This window comes from Pogoniulus pusillus, chromosome 27 (genome assembly GCF_015220805.1).
Source record: "Pogoniulus pusillus isolate bPogPus1 chromosome 27, bPogPus1.pri, whole genome shotgun sequence".
Taxonomy (NCBI): domain Eukaryota; kingdom Metazoa; phylum Chordata; class Aves; order Piciformes; family Lybiidae; genus Pogoniulus; species Pogoniulus pusillus.
Window position 1 is genome coordinate 2,098,907 of NC_087290.1, and position 18,918 is coordinate 2,117,824.

General features: G+C 59.1%; 1 protein-coding gene across 4 annotated transcripts; it reads right to left on the reverse strand.

Annotated features, from left to right (window-relative positions):
- Positions 1–6,170: 6,170 nt before the first annotated feature.
- MDH2 (malate dehydrogenase 2) lies at positions 6,171–18,872 on the reverse strand. 4 transcript variants are annotated; one of them, XM_064166142.1, is made up of 10 exons: positions 18,760–18,872; positions 18,460–18,627; positions 14,939–15,107; positions 14,077–14,160; positions 12,191–12,300; positions 10,802–10,927; positions 10,135–10,212; positions 9,257–9,356; positions 8,724–8,875; positions 6,171–6,499 (listed from the first exon to the last, which is right to left on the reverse strand). In XM_064166142.1, exons 1-10 carry the CDS (start codon positions 18,814–18,816, stop codon positions 6,368–6,370), a joined length of 1,176 nt encoding a protein of 391 aa, XP_064022212.1. In that variant the 5' UTR covers positions 18,817–18,872; the 3' UTR covers positions 6,171–6,367. The 4 variants fall into 4 exon arrangements, with proteins under 4 accessions (XP_064022212.1, XP_064022213.1, XP_064022214.1 ...); XM_064166143.1 differs by having other exon boundaries at positions 18,514–18,627; positions 18,760–18,870; XM_064166144.1 differs by lacking the exon at positions 18,460–18,627 and having other exon boundaries at positions 18,688–18,871.
- Positions 18,873–18,918: the final 46 nt, after the last annotated feature.

Here is an 18,918-nt window from a genome sequence, read left to right on the forward strand (position 1 = left end):
AGCCCAGGCTGAAGGGGGGCATCAGCTCCTCTGCGAGCTGCCCCCACCCCCTCAGGGTATGCTCGGTGCCCGGAGCTGGGCATGCTGCCAGCTCTGCCCGGGCAGGGGCTGCGCGCACCCAGCTGCCTTTCTGCCGTCCTTTGCCCTGCTCCTGCTTCTCCTGAGCATCACCCAAACCGCATCGCCCGTCCCCAGGCTGCCAGGGCTGCCAGCCCCACCCGAAGGCAAAGCTGCTGCTGCTGCTGCCACCTTCGGGCTGCCACAACCCAGAGCCTTCCCCCCCCTCCCCAGGCTGAGACTGCGGGGGCAGCTCTGTACCCCTGCCTCAAACTCTTCCACGGAGTCAGGAGGAGGAAAATCTCCCAGGAAGAGAGGCAGAGAGGGCTACCAGCCTGCCCCTGTGCTCGCCCCATCTGAAGCTCCCCTCCCCCGGGTCCCCGAGGCGGCGGCAGCGCAAGCCCTGAGCTGCGCTCTCAGCGTTGCTGCGCTCCCCTCCCGCCGCGCAGCCGCAGCACAGGGGGATGCTGAGCCCTGGCAGCTGCGCACCGCTGCCCAGCGCTGCACCCACAGCTGCCCTGCGGCCGACAGCTGGGCCGAGCTGCCCAGGGAAGAGGCAGCTCCCTGCGCATCGCCAGAGCTCTGACGGCAGATGTCTGCAGTCCTGTGTCCAGCTCTGGGCCCCCAGTTCCAGAGGGACACAGAACTGCTGGAGAGAGTCCAGCACAGAGCCACAAAGGTGCTGGAGGGAAGGGAACAGCTCTGTTAGGAGGAGAGCCTGAGGGAGCTGGGGCTGGGAGCAGAGGAGCTGAGAGGTGCCCTCAGCAGTGGTGATCAATGTGTGCAGGTGAGTGCCAGGAGCTGCAGCCAGGCTCTGCTGGGGGATGCCAGTGCCAGCACAAGGGGCAGTGGTGGGAGCTGAGGCAGAGGAAGTTCCATGGAGACCTGAGGAGGAATTTTTGCCCTGTGAGGGTGGCAGAGCCCTGGCACAGGCTGCCCAGGGGGGCTGTGGAGTCTCCCTCTCTGGAGATCCTCAAACCCTGCCTGGATGTGTTCTGTGTGACCTGCTCTGGGTGCTGCTGCTGTGGCAGGGCTTGGGCTGAGCTCTGGAGGTGCCTTCAGCCCCTGACATTCTGGGACACTGATTCTATGCTTCCAGATCACAGAGGCAAAGGCTGCTGAGAGATGAGGACAAAACCCAGGAGGCCTGAGCAGACTTTCTGCCTCCTCTCAGAGCTGGCCACAGCAGCCTGGTGGCCTCCAGGGCTGGCAGGAACCAAGGGCTGCTGGCACCGTGCCCCAGCCAGGCAGCCACAGCAGCTGGCAGGGCAGAGGGTGAAGGTCACATCTCTCATTAGAGGCAAGAACAGGAGACAGCTTCCAGGGCAAAGTGCTGGCTTACCTGGGAGCATCCAGCCAACTCCTCCTTCTCCTGAGGGAAGGCTGCTCCTCAGGGGCTTTCCTCCTCTGGGGAACCTGCTCAGAGGGAAGGGCAGGGCTGGGAATCCCAAACATACCCTTGAGAGCCCTCTCCAGCCTTCACAGTGACTGAGTGGCCTCCAGGCAGATCACACCCAGCCAAGCCCATGCCTCATTTTCATCCAGTGCCCTCCTAGCAAGCAGGGAGCCTCACCTCCCTTCCCAAAAGGACTGCAGGGTTCCAGGCACAGAGAACAGCTGCCATGGGATTGAGGTGGAGCAAAGCCCAGCAGACTCAGCCCCCAAACCCTGCCAGAGGGGAAAGGACATGGATAGCAGTAAGGGGATTTGGAGGAGCCTCTGAGGAACCTGCATGTCAGCAGGAGCTGGGCATAATCTTCTTCCACCTTCAGCTCCTCTTCCCCTGCTGTCCTCAGGTGCTGACTGCTGTGGGCAAAGCTCTCTGCTTGGCCATGCAGCTCCCCTCGGCCTTGCTGGACCTGAGCTGCTGACACAAGGCAGAGAATAACTTCACTCACACCATGAACCTCAATACCTAAACCTCTGCAGCCCTCAGCCACCTGCTCAGAAGCTTCCTGCCACCACTGCCAGGCTCAGCTGGGCAGAGCAGGCTGGGGTGCAGAGCACCAACCCTAGCAGGTGGCTGCAGCCCATCTACCAATAACCTGCCCAGCTCTGGACACAAGGCTGCAGCCTGCTTCAGCCTGGAGGAAAGAAGCCTCTGGGGAGAGCTTAAAGCAGCTTTCCAGTACCTGAAGGGGTACAGGAGAGCTGGGGAGGGACAACTGACAAGGGCTGGGAGTGCCAGGATGAGGGACAATGGCTTTGAGCTGGGAGAGGGGAGAATGAGAGTGGAGAGTGAGGAGACACTGGCAGAGGTTGCCCAGGGAGGATGTGGATGTTCTCCTCCCTGGAGATGTTCAAGGGCAGGTTGGATGAGGCCTTGAGCAACCTGTGCTGGTGGGAGGTGTCCCTGCCCCTGGCAGGACCTTGACCCTGGATGAGCTTTAAGATCCCTTCCAACCCAACCCATTCCATGAGCCTGTGAACATCTGCCACACACATCCCATTTACTGTTTGAACACTGCCCAGGGCATTCACTGCTCTGGCCAGGCTGTGTCCTCCAGCTCTGACACCCTCCCCTGCCCCCCTCCAGCACCATCTTTAACCTTTAATTCTATTAATACCACCCAATAACCACTTTGTTCCAAGCCTGCAGGGTAGCAACTGCCAAGGCTTCCATTTCATCAGTGCTGCTGTAAGGAGCCCAAGCCCCAGCACACTGCAGTGCTGAGGAGATGAAGTGTCAAGAGCTGTGCTGGATGTCCCCTGCCTGTGTCCCACAGGGCAGGAGAAGAGCCAAGCACCACCTTCAGGCAGTGTCACATTGCTGAGATCCCCTTCAGAATCATGAACTGAAACAAACTCCCCAGCTCACAGGATCACAGCACAGGGTTGGAAGGGACCTCTGGACATCTTCCAGTCCAACCCCACTGTTAGAGCAGGAGCAGAGAATCCAGTGCAGGGCACCCAGGAACACATCCAGACAGGGCTGGAAAGGCTCCAGAGGAGGAGACTCCACAGCCTCTCTGGGCAGCCTGTGCCAGGGCTCTGGGACCCTTCCAGGCAAGAAGTTCTTCCTCGTGTTGAGGTAGAACTTCCTGTGCTGCAGCTTCCATCCATTGCCCCTTGTCCTGTCCCAGGGCACAGATGAGCAGAGTCTGTCCCTGTCCCTTCGTCCCTGCCCCCCAGCCCTCAGCTATTGACAGACATTGCTCAGATCCCTCTCAGCCTTCTCCTCTCCAGACTAAGCAGCCCCAGGGCTCTCAGCCTCTCCTCATCAGCAGTGCTCCAGTCCCTGCAGCATCCTTGGAGTAGCACAAAATCAGGCAGGTTGGAAGAGAGCTCCAAGCTCAGCCAGCCCAACCTAGCTCCCAGCCCCAACCAACCAACCAGACCATGGCACTCAGTGCCCCAGCCAGGCTTGGCTGCAACACCTCCAGCCACACAGACTCCACCACCTCCCTGGGCAGCCCATTCCAGTGCCAATCACTCTCTCTGCCAGGAACTTCCTAACAACATCCAGCCTAGACCTGCCCTGGCACAGCTCCAGGCTGTGTCCCCTTCTGCTGGCCCTGGCTGCCTGGCAGCAGAGCCCAACCCCACCTGGCTACAGCCTCCCTGCAGGCAGCTGCAGGCAGCAATGAGCTCTGCCCTGAGCCTCCTCTGCTGCAGGCTGCACCCCCCCAGCTCCCTCAGCCTCTCCTCACAGGGCTGTGCTCCAGGCCCCTCCCCAGCCTTGCTGCCCTTCTCTCAACACCTTCCAGCACCTCAACAGCTCTCTTGACTTGAGGGGCCCAGAACTGGACACAGCACTCCAGGGGTGGCCTGAGCAGTGCTGAGCACAGGGGCAGAAGAACCTCCCTTGTCCTGCTGCCCACACTGCTCCTGAGCCAGCCCAGGATGCCATTGGCTCTGCTGCCCACCTGGGCACTGCTGCCTCCTCTGCAGCTCCTCTCTGCCAGCACCCCCAGCTCCCTCTCTGCCTGGCTGCTCTCAGCCACTCTGGCCCCAGCCTGTAGCACTGCTTGGGGTTGTTGTGGCCAAAGTGTAGAACCCTGCCCTTGGCCTTGTTCAATCTCCTCCCCTTGGCCTCTGCCCACCCATACAGCCTGGACAGGTCCCTCTGCAGGGCTCTGCTACCCTCCATCAGCTCCACAGCTGCTTCCAGCTTGGTGTCATCTGCAAACTTACTGATGCTGGACTCAGTCCCCTGGTTCTGAGAAGCTTCTGTCCCAGGTTCTCTCGCTCAAAGCAGCTCCAGAGAATCACAGAATGGTTTGGGTAGGAAGAGATCCTCAAAGCTCATCTTGCCCAACTCCTCTGCAGGCTACATCACTCAGAGCCCCAAGTTTGACCTCAAATGTCTCCAGGGATGAAGCCTCCACCACTTCTCTGGGCAACTTGTTTCAGTATCTCACCACTCTTATGGGGAAGCACTTGAAAAGGGGGGATGGGCTCTGGCATCTCTGAGCAGAGCAATTCCAGCAGCCCAGAGGGCCCGGGGGAGCAGCAAGGCAACAGCTCCCTTCATCCAAGCTCACCTTCAAAGGAGCCAGCAGCAGAAGGCATCGCTGCTGCCACGCAGACATCTCATTCCACATGCACAAGGGCAGAAAGGCAAGCAGAGAGGGATGCAGCTGCCACCCCCCGCGGCTTTTTGTTCCCGGCCAGAAAGGAGGCACTCAGAACGCTCAGGCTGGCAAAGCCCCTCAGGGTCACCAAGCCCAACCATTAACCCTGCTCTACAAGGCTCACCCTAAGCCATATCCCCCAGCACCGCACCCAGACCACCTTTAAACACGCCCAGGGGTGGTGACTCCACCACCTCCCTCTGCTCCTGCCATCTGCTTTGTTCCTTGGCATCTGCTCTGCATCGTTCCTTGGCACCTCAGGGCAGCAGGAGCCTTCCAACCACTCAGAGCTCCTGCTCAGTCTTTCATACACTCAGCTGTTTGGGTTGGAGAACTACAAGGTCATCAAATCCAACCATCCACCCATCACCACCATGGCCATTAAACCATGTCCCCCCAGGGCCAGCCTTCCTGAAGCCCTCCAGGGATGGTTTGAGCACCTCCAGGGATGCTTTGAGCATCTCCGGGGATGCTCTGAGCACACACAGGGATGGTTCAAGCACCTCCAAGATGGTTTGAGCACACAGAGAGATGGTTTGAGCACCTCCAGGATGGTTTGAGCACAGACAGTGATGGTTTGGGCACCTGCAGGGATGGTCTGGGCACCTGCAGGGATGGTCTGGGCACACTTGGGGACAATTTGATCTCCCCTGAGGGATGGTTTGAGCACCTCCAGGGACGGTTTGAGCACCTCCAGGGACAGTTTGAGCACCTCCAGGGACAGTTTGAGCACCTCCAGGGACAGTTTGAGCACCTCCAGGGACAGTCTGAGCACCTCCAGGGACAGTCTGAGCACCTCCAGGGACAGTCTGAGCACCTCCAGGGACAGTCTGAGCACCTCCAGTGTCACAGTCACAAATCATGGAAGAGGTTCAGGCACCACAAAATCCCAGAGGCACCACACCAGCTCCTGAGAAAATCCCTCTTGGATCATTCAGTTGTCCTGCACAAACCTCCTCACCCCACCTCAATCCCATCCCACCAGGCTTGGCTCCCAGCTGCTGCACCCAGCAAGCAGCCCAGGCCAGAAGCAAGCAGCAGAACATGCACAGAATGGGTTGGAAGGGACCTTAAAGCTCATCCAGCTCCAACCCCCCTGCCATGGGCAGGGACACAGCTGCTCAAGGCCTCATCCAGCCTGGCCTTGAACACCTCCAGGGAGGTTGTGGAGCACTGAAGCACCCAATGTGATCTTCGATCACATTGGGTGCTTCAGTGCTCCACAACCTCCCTGGGCAACCTGTGCCAGTGTCTCACCACCCTCAACCTGTGCCAGTGTCTCACCACCCTCTCTCTCAAGCATTTCTTCCTCATCTCCACTCTCACTCTCCCCTCTCCCAGCTCAAAGCCATTCTCCCTCCTCCTGTCACTCCCAGTCTTTGTCAAACATCCCTCCCCAGCATTCCTGCATCCCCCTTCAGGCACTGCAAGACCTCTTAAGATCTCCCCCTGAGCCTTCACAGCCCCAAACTCCACTTCCCCTACTTGCAGAGGTTATTCCAGCCCTGCTGAGACCAAACATGGCAGGACCACTTCAGGTGGGACACTGAAAAAATGAGGCCATTTATTGATGATGAGGCTGTGGACTGGCAACATTCATTATGCTGAGACAAGACTTCCCCAAAGCAGGAGCTCTGGATCCCAGCTGTACACTGCCATGATGCCTATAATAAATTAAGGGAGTTGGTAGCTTCTCTCTCTCTCTTTCTCTCTCTCTCTCTGTCATCAACTCCTCTTCACTTGAAGTTCTTGGCAAAATCCTCTCCTTTCTTGATGGAAGCCTTCAGCTCAGCCATGGCCTCAGCAACCATCTTCTCTTCAAAGGGAGTGATCTTGCCAATGCCCAGGTTCTTCTCAATCCCATTTTTCTGAGGGAAAAGAGGATTTAAGGATTAACCTCTGAGCCAATGACCTGCAGAGTCGTTTACCAGCTCTCTTTAAGCATTCTCCAAGCTGAGATGGGAGACCCAGCCTGGGACTTCTCTCTTCTCCAGCCTGCCCTTCCCAGCAAGGCTCAGAAGCCTCTTACTGTCTGCAGCCCTCACAACCACAGGAGGTTCCACCTCAGCACCAGGAGAAACTTCTTTATGCTGAGGGTGAGAGAGCCCTGGGGCAGGCTGCCCAGAGGGGCTGTGGAATCTGCCTGGGGAGATTCCAACCTGGATGCACTCCTGTGTGACCTGCCGAGGGCAGCCAGCCTGTAAGGGGGACTGTACCTGCCCTAGGTCCTGCTGCTCTGGTGTGGGGGGTGTGGGTTTGGTGATCTCCAACTCCCCCCCACGTTCTGTGACTCTCATCCACTGTTCACAAGCAGGAAGCTTGAAGCCAGCCCAGCAGCTCCTCCAAGAGAGACTGACACTGCTGCTCCTGCATGGCCCTTCATGGAGACATGGAATGGGATGGGGACTGGAAGGGACCTTTAAGCTCAGCCAGTTCCAACCTGCCTCAGGCAGGGACATCTTCCACCAGCCCATGTTGCTCAAGGCCTCATCCAACCTGCATGCTGCCCAGGGAGGCTGTGGATGTTCTCCTCCCTGGAGGTGTTCAGCACTAGGAAGAACTTCATCAAGGCCTCATCCAAACTGACCTTGAACACCTCCAGGGATGAGGCCTCTTCCTGCCTTGGGACCCACCAGGAGCAGGATGATCTCTCCCCACTGGTGTATGTCCATCACTTGCCACTGTGTTGTGGTCTCAAACTGCTTCTGAGCTGCACCTTTAGGCTTTCACAGTCCCAACCCTACCCCTTAACCCCCTCCTCCACCTCCACTCCCTCACCAGCCAGCTCCCAAGGCAGCATCCCCCATCCTCTGCACCCCAGCAGCCAGCACAGGGCTGCAGCTTCCCCCTTTTCTTCCCCACACCCCCTAGAGGGGAAGGGTGACAAAAGGAACACTTCTGGCTGAGCTCAGCAGAGACCCTGAAAGCAATCTGCTAATCCTAATCCATGCTGCAGTTGCCTGTGTGCCTGCAGCTCTGAGGGATTTGCCTGCAGCAGATGAAGCAGAGGAGACAGGATTGCTGCCTGGGTAATCACAGCAAACCCTCTGGCAGCAGGAGATGGCTTGAGGCAAGTTTGACCTCCTAAGAGAGACTGACACTGAACCTCTGGCTCCTCACTGACCTACAGCCTAAGAGCAGATAAAAGCAACAGCAGCCCTCAAGAGCATGAGGTACATGCTGCAGAACCACAGCAGGGTGAGGCTGGAAGGGACCTCTGGAGGTCACCCAGCCCAGCCCCACTCCTACAGCAGGGCACCCACAGCAGCTTGCCCAGCAGCACAGTGCCAGGGGGGTTGGAAGCTCTCCACACAAGGACACTCCACAGCCTCTCTGGGCAGCCTGCTCCAGGCCTCCAGCACCCTCACAACAAACAACTTGCTCCTCCTCTGCACAGCCAACCTCCTGCCTGACACTTTGTGCCCCTTGCTGCCCCTTGGCCTGTCCCTGGGCACCACTCACAGGAGTCTGACCCCAGGCTCTTGCCCCCCACAGCTCCTTCAGCTCTTGCAGAGCATTGCTCAGATGCCCTCTGGGGCTGCTCTTCTGCAGGCTCTCAGCCCCAGGGCTCTCAGCCTTTGCCCCTCCCAGAGCTGCTCCAGGCCCCTCAGCAGCTCTGCAGCCTGCCCTGGACTCTCTGCAGCACTTCCCTGGCTCTCTGCACCTGGGGAGCCCAGAGCTGGACCCAGCACTCCACACGTGGCCTCCCTAGGGCAGTGTAGAGGAGGATGAGAACCTCCCTTGCCCTGCTGCCCACACTTTTCTCTCCTCCATGCCCACCAGTGCATATTGCTGCCCCATGGGCACTTGCTGTCCCCCAGCACTCCCAGCTCCTTCTCCTTGCAGCTGCTTCCCAGCAGGTCCCCCCTCAGCTGTCCTGCTGCAGGAGCTTGTTCCTGCCCAGGGCCAGGACCCTGCACTTGCCCTTGCTGAGCTCCATGAGGTTGCCCACCCCTGCAGCCAGGTCTCTGAACACACCAAACACTCAAGAACTGAAGCTCTGCTGCTGCTCACTCCGGGGATTGGCCTGATCTGAAACCCTCCAGGTAAGGCCCAGGCTGAAGCCCTGGCTGCAGCAGTGCCAGCACATACCCCCAGCAGCAGAGGAGTGGAGAAGTAAGGGCTCTCTGTCTCCTCTGACTTCACAAAGGAGCACTCCACAACTCCCTGCTTCCCGTTCATGGCTTCCAGCAGGGAGAAGACAAAGCGAGCACCGGCGTAGGCCATGGACAGGGTGGCAGAGCCTGCAGAATGAAACCAGTTTTACAGCAGAGCCCTTTCAGAGCTGAGATCTTCTTCAGCATCAAAGGGCTTCCACACTGAGACCTTTAGCAGAGCTGCAGCCCAGATGACTTCAGCTCTTGGCCAGCTCCACGTTCCTCGGCTGAGCAGAGTGGTAGGAGGAAACATCTGAATCTGACAGAGAAGCTTCCTCTTAAAGCTCTCCACAGCCTGGGATCAGTTCATTTGCTTTACCCTACACACTGAGGCTGTTCCAGCACCACAGCTCAGGCAGGGCTGCCATGGCAGAGCAGATCTGCCAGCAGCAGCTCAGCGTTGTCAGTGAATGTGAGCTGAAGAGGACTGCACCCACCCAGCTGGCCAACAGGAGCTGTAGAACCAACCTGCTCCTGCTTTAGCCTGGACAACTTCAGTGCCAGCTTCTTGAATCCTCCCTGTGAGCTTCACCAGTTGATCCTGAGGGAAGTCCACTTTTGGTGTGCACTGGAGTGGAAGGCAGAAGTTAATTCCCAGACACCAGGACCCCTCAGACTCAGCTAAGGCCACCCACAAGATGCTTCTTGCACTGATCAAGAGCTGTTTAAACAGTTCTCAACAGGGAGACTCACCTACTCCAGCTGACAGTCTGTGTGACAAAGCCATCAGCTGGCAGTGCCCACCAGGCTGAGCTGTGACAGGAACCCAGCCCTGGCTCCCTGCCCCAAGGACAAGCCACAGCTCTGCAGCCACCCCAGGGCCATGCCATGGCCGCTGCTGAGCAGCCCTCAGCAGCAGGCAGATGTAGCAGGCCTGAGGAACTGCAAAAAGCCACCAAAGAGCTTGCTCACTGTGGCACCATGGAAGACAAGAGCCTTTTGGATGTGGTGCTTAGGGAGATGGGTTAAGGTGAATCTTGCAGACAAGGATTAGAGGTTGGATTTGGTGATCCTGAAAGGGCTTTTCCAACCTGGATGCTTCTGTGATTGTGGAGGACGCAGCAGTGTCTGAGCAGGTACTGAACCTACAGATCCAGCTGTGTGCAGCTGCCTGTCCTATCTAACCAAAGCAGCCTCTCAGCACTGAGCTGCTCCAAAGCCCTTGCACTCAGTCCCTCAGAATGCCCTGGGAGGGATATTTTATCCCCACTTAGAGCAGCAAAGCTTTTCCCACTTTGATTCACTGCCCTGGTCCCAGCAGGGTGGAGGTTGAAAGGGACCTCTGGAGATCATCCAGTCCAAGCTCTCCCACTAAAGCAGGAGCACTCCCAGCAGCTGTGACCCACCTGGGAGATCAGAGGGATGATGGTCTTCCCAGCATGGCCACCAATCACTGGAACAGTGACTCGAGCTGGATCCAAGCCCTAAGAGACAAAGGAAACTTCCCAGGTTCTGCAGCAGATGGAGCAGGAAAACATCCCAAGCCGCTACGCTTCATGCCCTGCTTGGGGTTTGGGCACATTACAGCCCAGGGCACAACCTCCAGGGGCAAAGCCAGATCCAGAGCTGACCTCCAGCATAACTCCAGGATGGTTTTGATGCCAGTGCAGATGAAGAGCAGCTCAAGCACAGAGTGTGAAGAGCAGGAAGCTGGCACAGCCCTGGTAGGTGGCCGAACGCTCTGCAACGCAGCACTTGGGACTTGCTGCCATGCCCCAGGCCAAGCCTCTGCTCTGGTGGCACCAGCAGGGCTGCAGATGGCAGCAGGGCTGAGGGGAGCACAGAGAGTGCCTGCAGGGGATAAGCTGTCTGAAGGAAAGGTCACAGCCTCCCACAGCACAGAAATTCTATCCCCAGACTCCTGCAGGCCATGAAGGGCTGCCCCAGCCTGCAGCCTCACAGCAATTCCAAACCCTTTGGGCTCTCTGCAGTGACCCAAAAGAGTATTTTGGGTGTCTCTAATGATCACAGCACAACATTTGCCCCTCAGCTGCTGCTGCTGCCATGACCCACCTTGAGCTCAGCCACGAAGGTGTTTGCTCTGACAATGTCTAGTGTGGTGACCCCGAAGATCTTTTTGGGGTTGTAGACTCCCTGCTTCTTGAAGACCTCTGAGGTGATTGGGATGGTTGAGTTCACCTGGGAGCAACAACAAGCAGCTGCTCACTGCAACCAGCCTGAGACTGGTGCCAAACAACAACAAACAGGGCAGTGCCACACAATCCCAGAGCCCCAGCATGGGAGGGTTGGAAGGGACCTCTGGGGATCATCCAGCCCAGCCCCACTCCTACAGCAGGGCACCCACAGCAGCTTGCCCAGCAGCACAGTGCCAGGGGGTTGGAAGCTCTCCACACAAGGACACTCCACAGCCTCTCTGGGCAGCCTGCTCCAGGCCTCCAGCACCCTCACAGCAAACAACTTGCTCCTCCTCTGCACAGCCAACCTCCTGCCTGACACTTTGTGCCCCTTGCTGCCCCTTGTGCTGTCCCTGGGCACCACTCACAAGAGTCTGGCCCCAGGCTCTTGCCCCCCACAGCTCCTTCAGCTCTTGCAGAGCATTGCTCAGATGCCCTCTGGGGCTGCTCTTCTGCAGGCTCTCAGCCCCAGGGCTCTCAGCCTTTGCTCCTTCCAGAGCTGCTCCAGGCCCCTCAGCAGCTCTGCAGCCTCCCCTGGGCTCTCCCCAGCACTTCCCTGGCTCTCCTGAGTGGGGAGCCCAGAGCTGGTCCCAGCACTCCACATGTGGCTCCCGAGGGCAGAGTAAAGGGGGTAAGAGATCCTCCTTCCACTTGCTGGCTACAACTTTTCATGCCCCCTCCCCCCCCAGGACACCATTTGCCTCCCTGCCCCCCAGGGCACATTGCTGCCCCATGGGCACTTGCTGTCCCCCAGCACTCCCAGCTCCTTCTCCTTGCAGCTGCTTCCCAGCAGGTCCCCCCTCAGCTGTCCTGCTGCAAGAGGTTGTTCCTGCCCAGGGCAAGGACCCTGCACTTGCCCTTGGGGAGCTCCATGAGGTTCCCTCTGCCCAGCTCTGCAGCCTGCCCAGGTCTGGCTGATGGCAGCACAGCCTGAGGGCTGTCAGCCACAGGGCAACCTGCTGCAGTGTTGCAGCAGCCTCCTGCTGCAGAACTTGTTCCTCACATCCAATCTCAATCTGCTCTGCTCTCATTTCAAACCATTGCCCCTGCTGCTGCCCCTGCAGGCCTTTGGGAGCAGTCCCTCTGCAGCCTGTTTGGAGCCCCTTCAGGCAACTCTAAGGTCTCCCTGCAGCCTTCTCTTCTCCAGCCTGGACAAGGCTTTGAGTCCTTTCCCTGCAAACCCTTAAAGACACTGATCAAGACCAAGAGGAAGTCAGAGCTGACTGCAGTGCCTGGATGGCTGCCAAGGTGCCTGGGAAGCACTCACCGGGTTGGAGATGATGCAGATCATGGCCTCTGGACAGTGCTTTGCACAGGCAGTGGTCAAGGTGGCAACAATGCTGGCATTGGTGTTGAAGAGGTCATCACGAGTCATGCCTGAAACACAGCCACAAGAGGAGCAGAAGTCACTCAGGGTAATTCTTCAGAGAATCAGCCAGGTTGGAAGAGAGCTCCAAGCTCATCCAGTCCAACCTAGCACCCAGCCCTGCCCAACCAACCAGACCATGGCACTAAGTGCCCCAGCCAGGCTTGGCTGCAACACCTCCATGCTCAGGAGAAGGCAGAACTGGTTTGGGTTGCACCTGCTGTGGGACACAGCCATGGGAAGCTGCTGCTTTTTCTCAGGAGGCTTCCCAAGGAACCACAGAATCAAAGAATCAGTCAGGATGGAGAAGACCTCCAAGACCGAGCCTGGATGAGGCACTTAGTGCCATGGTCTGGTGATTGGACAGGGCTGGGTGCCAGGGTGGGCTGGGTGAGCTTGGAGCTCTCTTCTTTGGGGGAGGTCTAGGCTGGATGTGAGGAGGAAGTTGTTGGCAGAGAGAGTGATTGGCATTGGAATGAGCTGCCCAGGGAGGTGGTGGAGTCTGTGTGGCTGGAGGTGTTGAAGCCAAGCCTGGCTGGGGCACTTAGTGCCATGGTCTGGTTGGTTGGGCAGGGCTGGGTGCTAGGTTGGGCTGGCTGAGCTTGGAGCTCTCTTCCAACCTGCTTGATTCTATGATCATCAAGTCCAACCTATCACCTAACACCATCTAACCAACTAAACTCTGGCACTAAGTGCCCCAGCCAGTCTCTCTTTAAACACCTCCAGCCACAGAGACTCCACCACCTCCCTGGGCAGCCCATTCCAATGCCAATCACTCTCTCTGCCAACAGCTTCCTCCTCACATCCAGCTTGAACCTCCCCTGGCACAACTTGAGACTGTGTCCCCTTCTTCTGGTGCTGGCTGCCTGGCAGCAGAGCCCAACCCCACCTGGCTACAGCCTCCCTGCAGGCAGCTCAGCATGCTCCAGAGGTGCACCAGTTGCTGCTTTCAGCCCTACAGGAGTTCTGTTCTGCAGGGGTCAGCACTGCAGCCAGGCCTGGCCAACATCTTCATCAAGAGCCAGGATGAAGGCACAGAGTGCAGCCTCAGGCAGTTTGCTGCTGGTCCCAAACTGGGAGCAGTGACAGACATCCCTCAGGCTGTGCTGCCATCAGCCAGACCTGGGCAGGCTGCAGAGCTGGGCAGAGGGAACCTCATGGAGCTCCCCGAGGGCAAGTGCAGGGTCCTGGCCCTGGGCAGGAACAAGCTCCTGCAGCAGGACAGCTGAGGGGGGACCTGCTGGGGAGCAGCTGCAAGGAGAAGGAGCTGGGAGTGCTGGGGGACAGCAAGTGCCCATGGGGCAGCAATGTGACCTGGGGGGCAGGGAGGAGAGAAGAGTGTGGGCAGCAGGGCAAGGGAGGTTCTCATCCTCCTCTACACTGCCCTAGGGAGGCCACATGTGGAGTGCTGGGTCCAGCTCTGGGCTCCTCAGTTGCAGAGAGTCCAGAGGAGGCTGCAGGGATGGAAATGGAGGAGGCAGAGAAATTCTAGGGAGGTTCATCAGCATTCCCTCAAGGAATGGGACACCTCCCATCAGCACAGGCTGCTCAAGGCCTTATCCAACCTCATGCTGAACACCTCCAGGGGGGAAGAGATCCACAACCTCCCTGGGCAACCAAAGGTTGCCCAGGGAGGTTGTGGATCTCTTCCCCCCTGGAGGTGTTCAGCACCAGATTGAAAGCAGCTCTGAGAGCAGCACAAAAACCCACCCACAGCTCTGCTGAGCACCAGGAGAGCAGAATGAAACCACCAAGTGAAGGCTTGGAGCTTTCCAGCAGGGCCATACCTGGTTTTCTGGGCACTCCAGCAGGAATAACAACAACATCACAACCCTTTAGGCACTCAGGCAGCTGCTCAGCTCCCATGAAACCTGGAGGGAGATGTTCAGGTCGTTATATTCTTGGCAGTTAAGTAAATATCCAACACATTGGAGTACAAAATTACACCCAGAGGAGCCTAAATTCCTCTTTTGATTTAGATTTCTCTTTAAGGTTGCCCAGGGATGGGTTCTCCTCCCTGGAAGTGTTCTCAACACTAGGTTGGAGAGGAAAAAGAACTTCATCAAAGGATCAGCCAAGCTCACAGGCTGCACCTCCACATGTCAGGCTCATCAGCTGCACCTTCATTAGTCAGGCACTGCTGGAGAAGGAGATGCTGAGGTGGACATCAGGCTTCAAGGTGGGGATGCCTCTCACAAGCTATGGGCATCTACAAGTGGTAGAGCCATCCAACAGGAGCTTTCAGGCCACTCAGGCTCCCCAGAGGAGCTTTCAGGTCACTCAGAGACACTCAAGAGGACCTTTGAAGACACTCAGACACCCAAAAGGACCTTTGAAGACACTCAGAGACAACCAAAAGGACCTTTGAAGACACTCAGAGACAACCAAAAGGACCTTTCAAGACACTCAGAGACAACCAAAAGGACCTTTCAAGACACTCAGAGACAACCAAAAGGACCTTTCAGGCCACTCAGGCACCCACCCAGAGGAGCTGTCAGGCCACTCAGGCACCCACCCAGAGGAGCTGTCAGGCCACTCAGGCACCCACCCAGAGGAGCTGTCAGGCCACTCAGGCACCCCAGAGGAGCTGTCAGGCCACTCAGGCACCCCAGAGGAGCTGTCAGGCCAGAGGAGGGTGTGCAGCAGTACCTTTGACAGTGGCCCTGGTCTCGATGTGGCTGAGGTCCGCGGCCACCCCGGGCGTGTGGGCGATGTCGTAGAGGCTGAGCTTGCTGACCAGGGGACTGTTCTTCAGCAGCAGGGACAGAGGCTGCCCAATGCCCCCCGAGGCTCCCAGCACTGCCACCTTGGCATTGTTCTGAGGGCAGGGGGGGAAAAGAGAAGACAAACAGTGCAGAGAGGCTGTGGGAGGTCGAGGATGTCACCACCTGCTCATTGCTCTCCCTTGCCTTACTCAATGCTTTCATCACCTGATTGCCTAAGCCCTCAGCGAGTGCTCAGCACCACTGCTGCCCCAGGGACAGAGAGCAAAACAGCCTTCTGCAACCTGCAGAGCCAAAGGAAGCAGGGCCAGGCAGAGGAAGCAGAGGATCAACCTGCAGAGCCAAAGGCAAGCAGGGCCAGGCAGAGGAAGCAGAGGATCAACCTGCAGAGCCAAAGGCAAGCAGGGCCAGGCAGAGGAAGCAGAGGATCAACCTGCAGAGCCAAAGGCAAGCAGGGCCAGGCAGAAGAAGCAGAAGGATCAACCTGCAGAGCCAAAGGCAAGCAGGGCCAGGCAGAGGAAGCAGAGGATCAACCTGCAGAGCCAAAGGCAAGCAGGGCCAGGCAGAAGAAGCAGAAGGATCAACCTGCAGAGCCAAAGGCAAGCAGGGCCAGGCAGAGGAAGCAGAAGGATCAGAGGATCAGGAAGGCTGCAAACACCTCCTGCAAGCACCATCGAGTCCAAGCCTTAAGCCAGCACTGGCAGGGCAGCACCAAACCAAGGCACTCAGCATCACACCTGCACAGCTCTCAAAGCCCTCCAGGGATGGGGACTCCATGAGTGCCCTGGGCAGGGTGGACCAGGTCGTGACAACCACCACGGGGAAGTAACTGCTCCTCAGGTGCAACCTAAACCTCCCCTGGGGCAATGTTAGGCTCTTTCCTCTCAACCTGTGCTTGCTCTTTGGAAGCAGAGCCCAAGCTCCACCTGGATCCAGACTCCTCTCAGGGAGCTCCAGAGAGCAATGAGGTCTGCTCTCAGTCTCCTCTTCTCCAAGCTAAACACCTGAGGGTTCAGCTGCTCCATTCTGCACAATGAGAGTGGTGAGACACTGGAACAGGCTGCCCAGAGGGTGCAGCTGGTGGACTCAGCACGGCCCTGGGCAGCCTCTTCTGGTTGAAGATGCCCCTGTTGACTGCAGGGGACTTAGATAAGATCATCACCATCATAGAATCAAGTAGGCTGGGAGAGGGCTCCAAGCTCAGCCAGCCCAACCTAGCACCCAGCCCTGCCCAACCAACCAGACCATGGCACTAAGTGCCCCAGCCAGCCTTGGCTTCAACACCTCCAGCCACACAGACTCCACCACCTCCCTGGGCAGCCCATTCCAGTGCCAATCACTCTCTCTGACAACAACTTGGGTGACCTTGGAGGGTCCTTCCCACCCTGCTGCAATCTGTGAAGCCCAAAGGAATACTCAGATGCAAGCTCCTGCCCAAGCAGCACAGACCCAGAGGCTACTGCAGGCATCTAACACAGTCAGTGCTGCTAACGACCTCCTCCAGCAGCCCAGCCTGGCAGAGGAGGCCACCACAGCACAGGAATTAAGCTGCTGCTGCAGGGAGCTGCAGCTGAGACAAGAAATCATCTACCCAGCAGCTCAGGCAGCCTCAGCTCACCTCTGCCTTGTTGCTCTCCCAGGGGAAGCAAAGTCTGCCATTAGTCACTGCTCTGCCCCACACTTACACCAGGGCTGAGAGCAGGAGGTCAAAGCCTCCCTGCTAATCAAGGCAATAATCATCAAAGGGATTAGACAAACCTCCCTTCGTGTTGCTCAACACTGCCCTGGGCTTGATCAGCACAGGAGAAGGCTCAGGGCAGACCTTCTGACTCGCTACGACTCCCTGCAAGGAGGCTGCAGCCAGGTGGGGGTTGGGCTCTTCTCCATAGTATCAAGTGACAGGATGAGAGCAAATGGCCTCAGGCTGCTCCAGGGGAGGTTTAGGTTGGACTTGAGGAACTATTTCGTCCCCAAAAGAGTTGTCAAGGCCTGCTCCAGGCTGCCCAGGGCAGTGGTGGAGTCCCCATCCTTGGAGGGGTTTCAAAGCCACGGAGTGGTGGTGCTGAGGGCCAGGGTTCAGTGGTGCCCTGGCAGTGCTGGGCTCAGGGCTGGACTTGATCTGAGAGGTCTCTTCCAACTCAAATGATGCCATGGCTCTTGTAAAGGGCATCTCTAGAGCTGCCCCCTGGCATCTGCCACGGGCAGCTACATACACCAGGAGACAGAGGTCAGGACCCCCCACACAGCAGCAGCTCCTCCTCCCCTGGTACCACGAGTCATGCCCAGAGGATTTCAGCACATGAAGGATTACTGCCAAACCCCAGGCAGCAGTGCTCATTCTCAGGCACAGCAATGCTTGCAGGAGAGGAAGGCAGCAGCAAGGAAACCTGCATCTCATCCACTGCCTGCCAGCCACTGCAGCCCATCAGCAGAAGCATCACTTAGACTCACTGAATGGGGGCGACTGGAAGGGACCTCTGAGGATCATCCAGCCCAGCCCCACTCCTACAGCAGGGCACCCACAGCAGCTTGCCCAGCAGCACAGTGCCAGGGGGGTTGGAAGCTCTCCACACAAGGACACTCCACAGCCTCTCTGGGCAGCCTGCTCCAGGCCTCCAGCACCCTCACAACAAACAACTTGCTCCTCCTCTGCACAGTCAACCTCCTGCCTGACACTTTGTGCCCCTTGCTGCCCCTTGGCCTGTCCCTGGGCACCACTCACAAGAGTCTGGTCCCAGGCTCCTGCCCCCCACAGCTCCTTCAGCTCTTGCTGAGCATTGCTCAGCTGCCCTCTGGGTACCACCCCACAGCCGTCACAGGGCAGCATCAGGAGCCTGGCACCTCCAGCCCGACACCCAGCCCGCAGATGTGTGTAAGCATTAACAAGATCCCCTCTCAGGCTTCTGTTCTCAAGACTAAGTTTCTCCTCCCGCTCAGATGGAACCGCCTGAGCTCCTGCCCAGCCAGCAAGCCGCCCCCAGGCTGCCCGCCAGCTGCCCTCCCGCAGTGCCACATCCACAGGTCCAGCAGGCAGCCCCCGCAGGAGCCGCCCCAGAAGCAGGGCGCTGCTCACCCAGCCCAGGCCTGCCTGCACAGGGCCCATGCCTCGCTCCGGCACCCGCAGGCCGCACCCAGCTGCAGGGGCTGAGCCGCAGCACTGCCGCAGGGACCCCACATGCCCGCACCGCCCCCGCACTGCCGCCGCAGCCGCCGATGCCCGTGTCCGGGGCGGCGGTGTGCCGGGGCGGCGGCTCGGGGAGCGGCCGGGGCCGGTGCGGGCCGTACCTGAGTGCCGGTGGCCAGGCCGCGGCGCAGGGCCGGTGCCGGTGCGGGCCGTACCTGAGTGCCGGTGGCCAGGCCGCGGCGCAGGGCCGGTGCCGGTGCGGGCCGTACCTGAGTGCCGGTGGCCAGGCCGCGGCGCAGGGCCGGTGCCGGTGCGGGCCGTACCTGGGTGCCGGTGGCCAGGCCGCGGCGCAGGGCCGGTGCCGGTGCGGGCCGTACCTGGGTGCCGGTGGCCAGGCCGCGGCGCAGGGCCGGTGCCGGTGCGGGCCGTAGCTGGGTGCCGGTGGCCAGGCCGCGGCGCAGGGGCAGTGCCGGTGCCGGTGCGGGCCGTAGCTGGGTGCCGGTGGCCAGGCCGCGGCGCAGGGCCGGGGCCGGGGCCGGTGAGGGCCGTACCTGAGTGCTGGTGGCCAGGCCGCGGCGCAGGGGCAGTGCCGGTGCCGGTGCCGGTGCCGGTGCGGGCCGTACCTGGGTGCCGGTGGCCAGGCCGCGGCGCAGCGCTGCGGGGGCGGCGCGGGACAGCATGGCGCGAGCTCCGTGACTCGAACGACCTCCAGCGCCGGGACGGCTCGCGCCTCTCGCGGGACTTCGCCGCCGCCACCTCCTCCGGCCGCAACTCTCGCGAGA

Excerpts from the sequence above, each read along its gene's own strand:
- MDH2 (XM_064166142.1), bottom strand. The coding sequence starts at position 18,816 with ATGCTGTCCCGCGCCGCCCCCGCAGCGCTGCGCCGCGGCCTGGCCACC. Across the intron at positions 18,628-18,759 it reads GCCTGGCCACCGGCACCCAG|CTACGGCCCGCACCGGCACC; the intron begins GTACGGCCCGCA and ends ACCGGCACCCAG. Across the intron at positions 9,357-10,134 it reads TCATCCCTCTGATCTCCCAG|TGCACACCAAAAGTGGACTT; the intron begins GTGGGTCACAGC and ends CTTCCACTCCAG.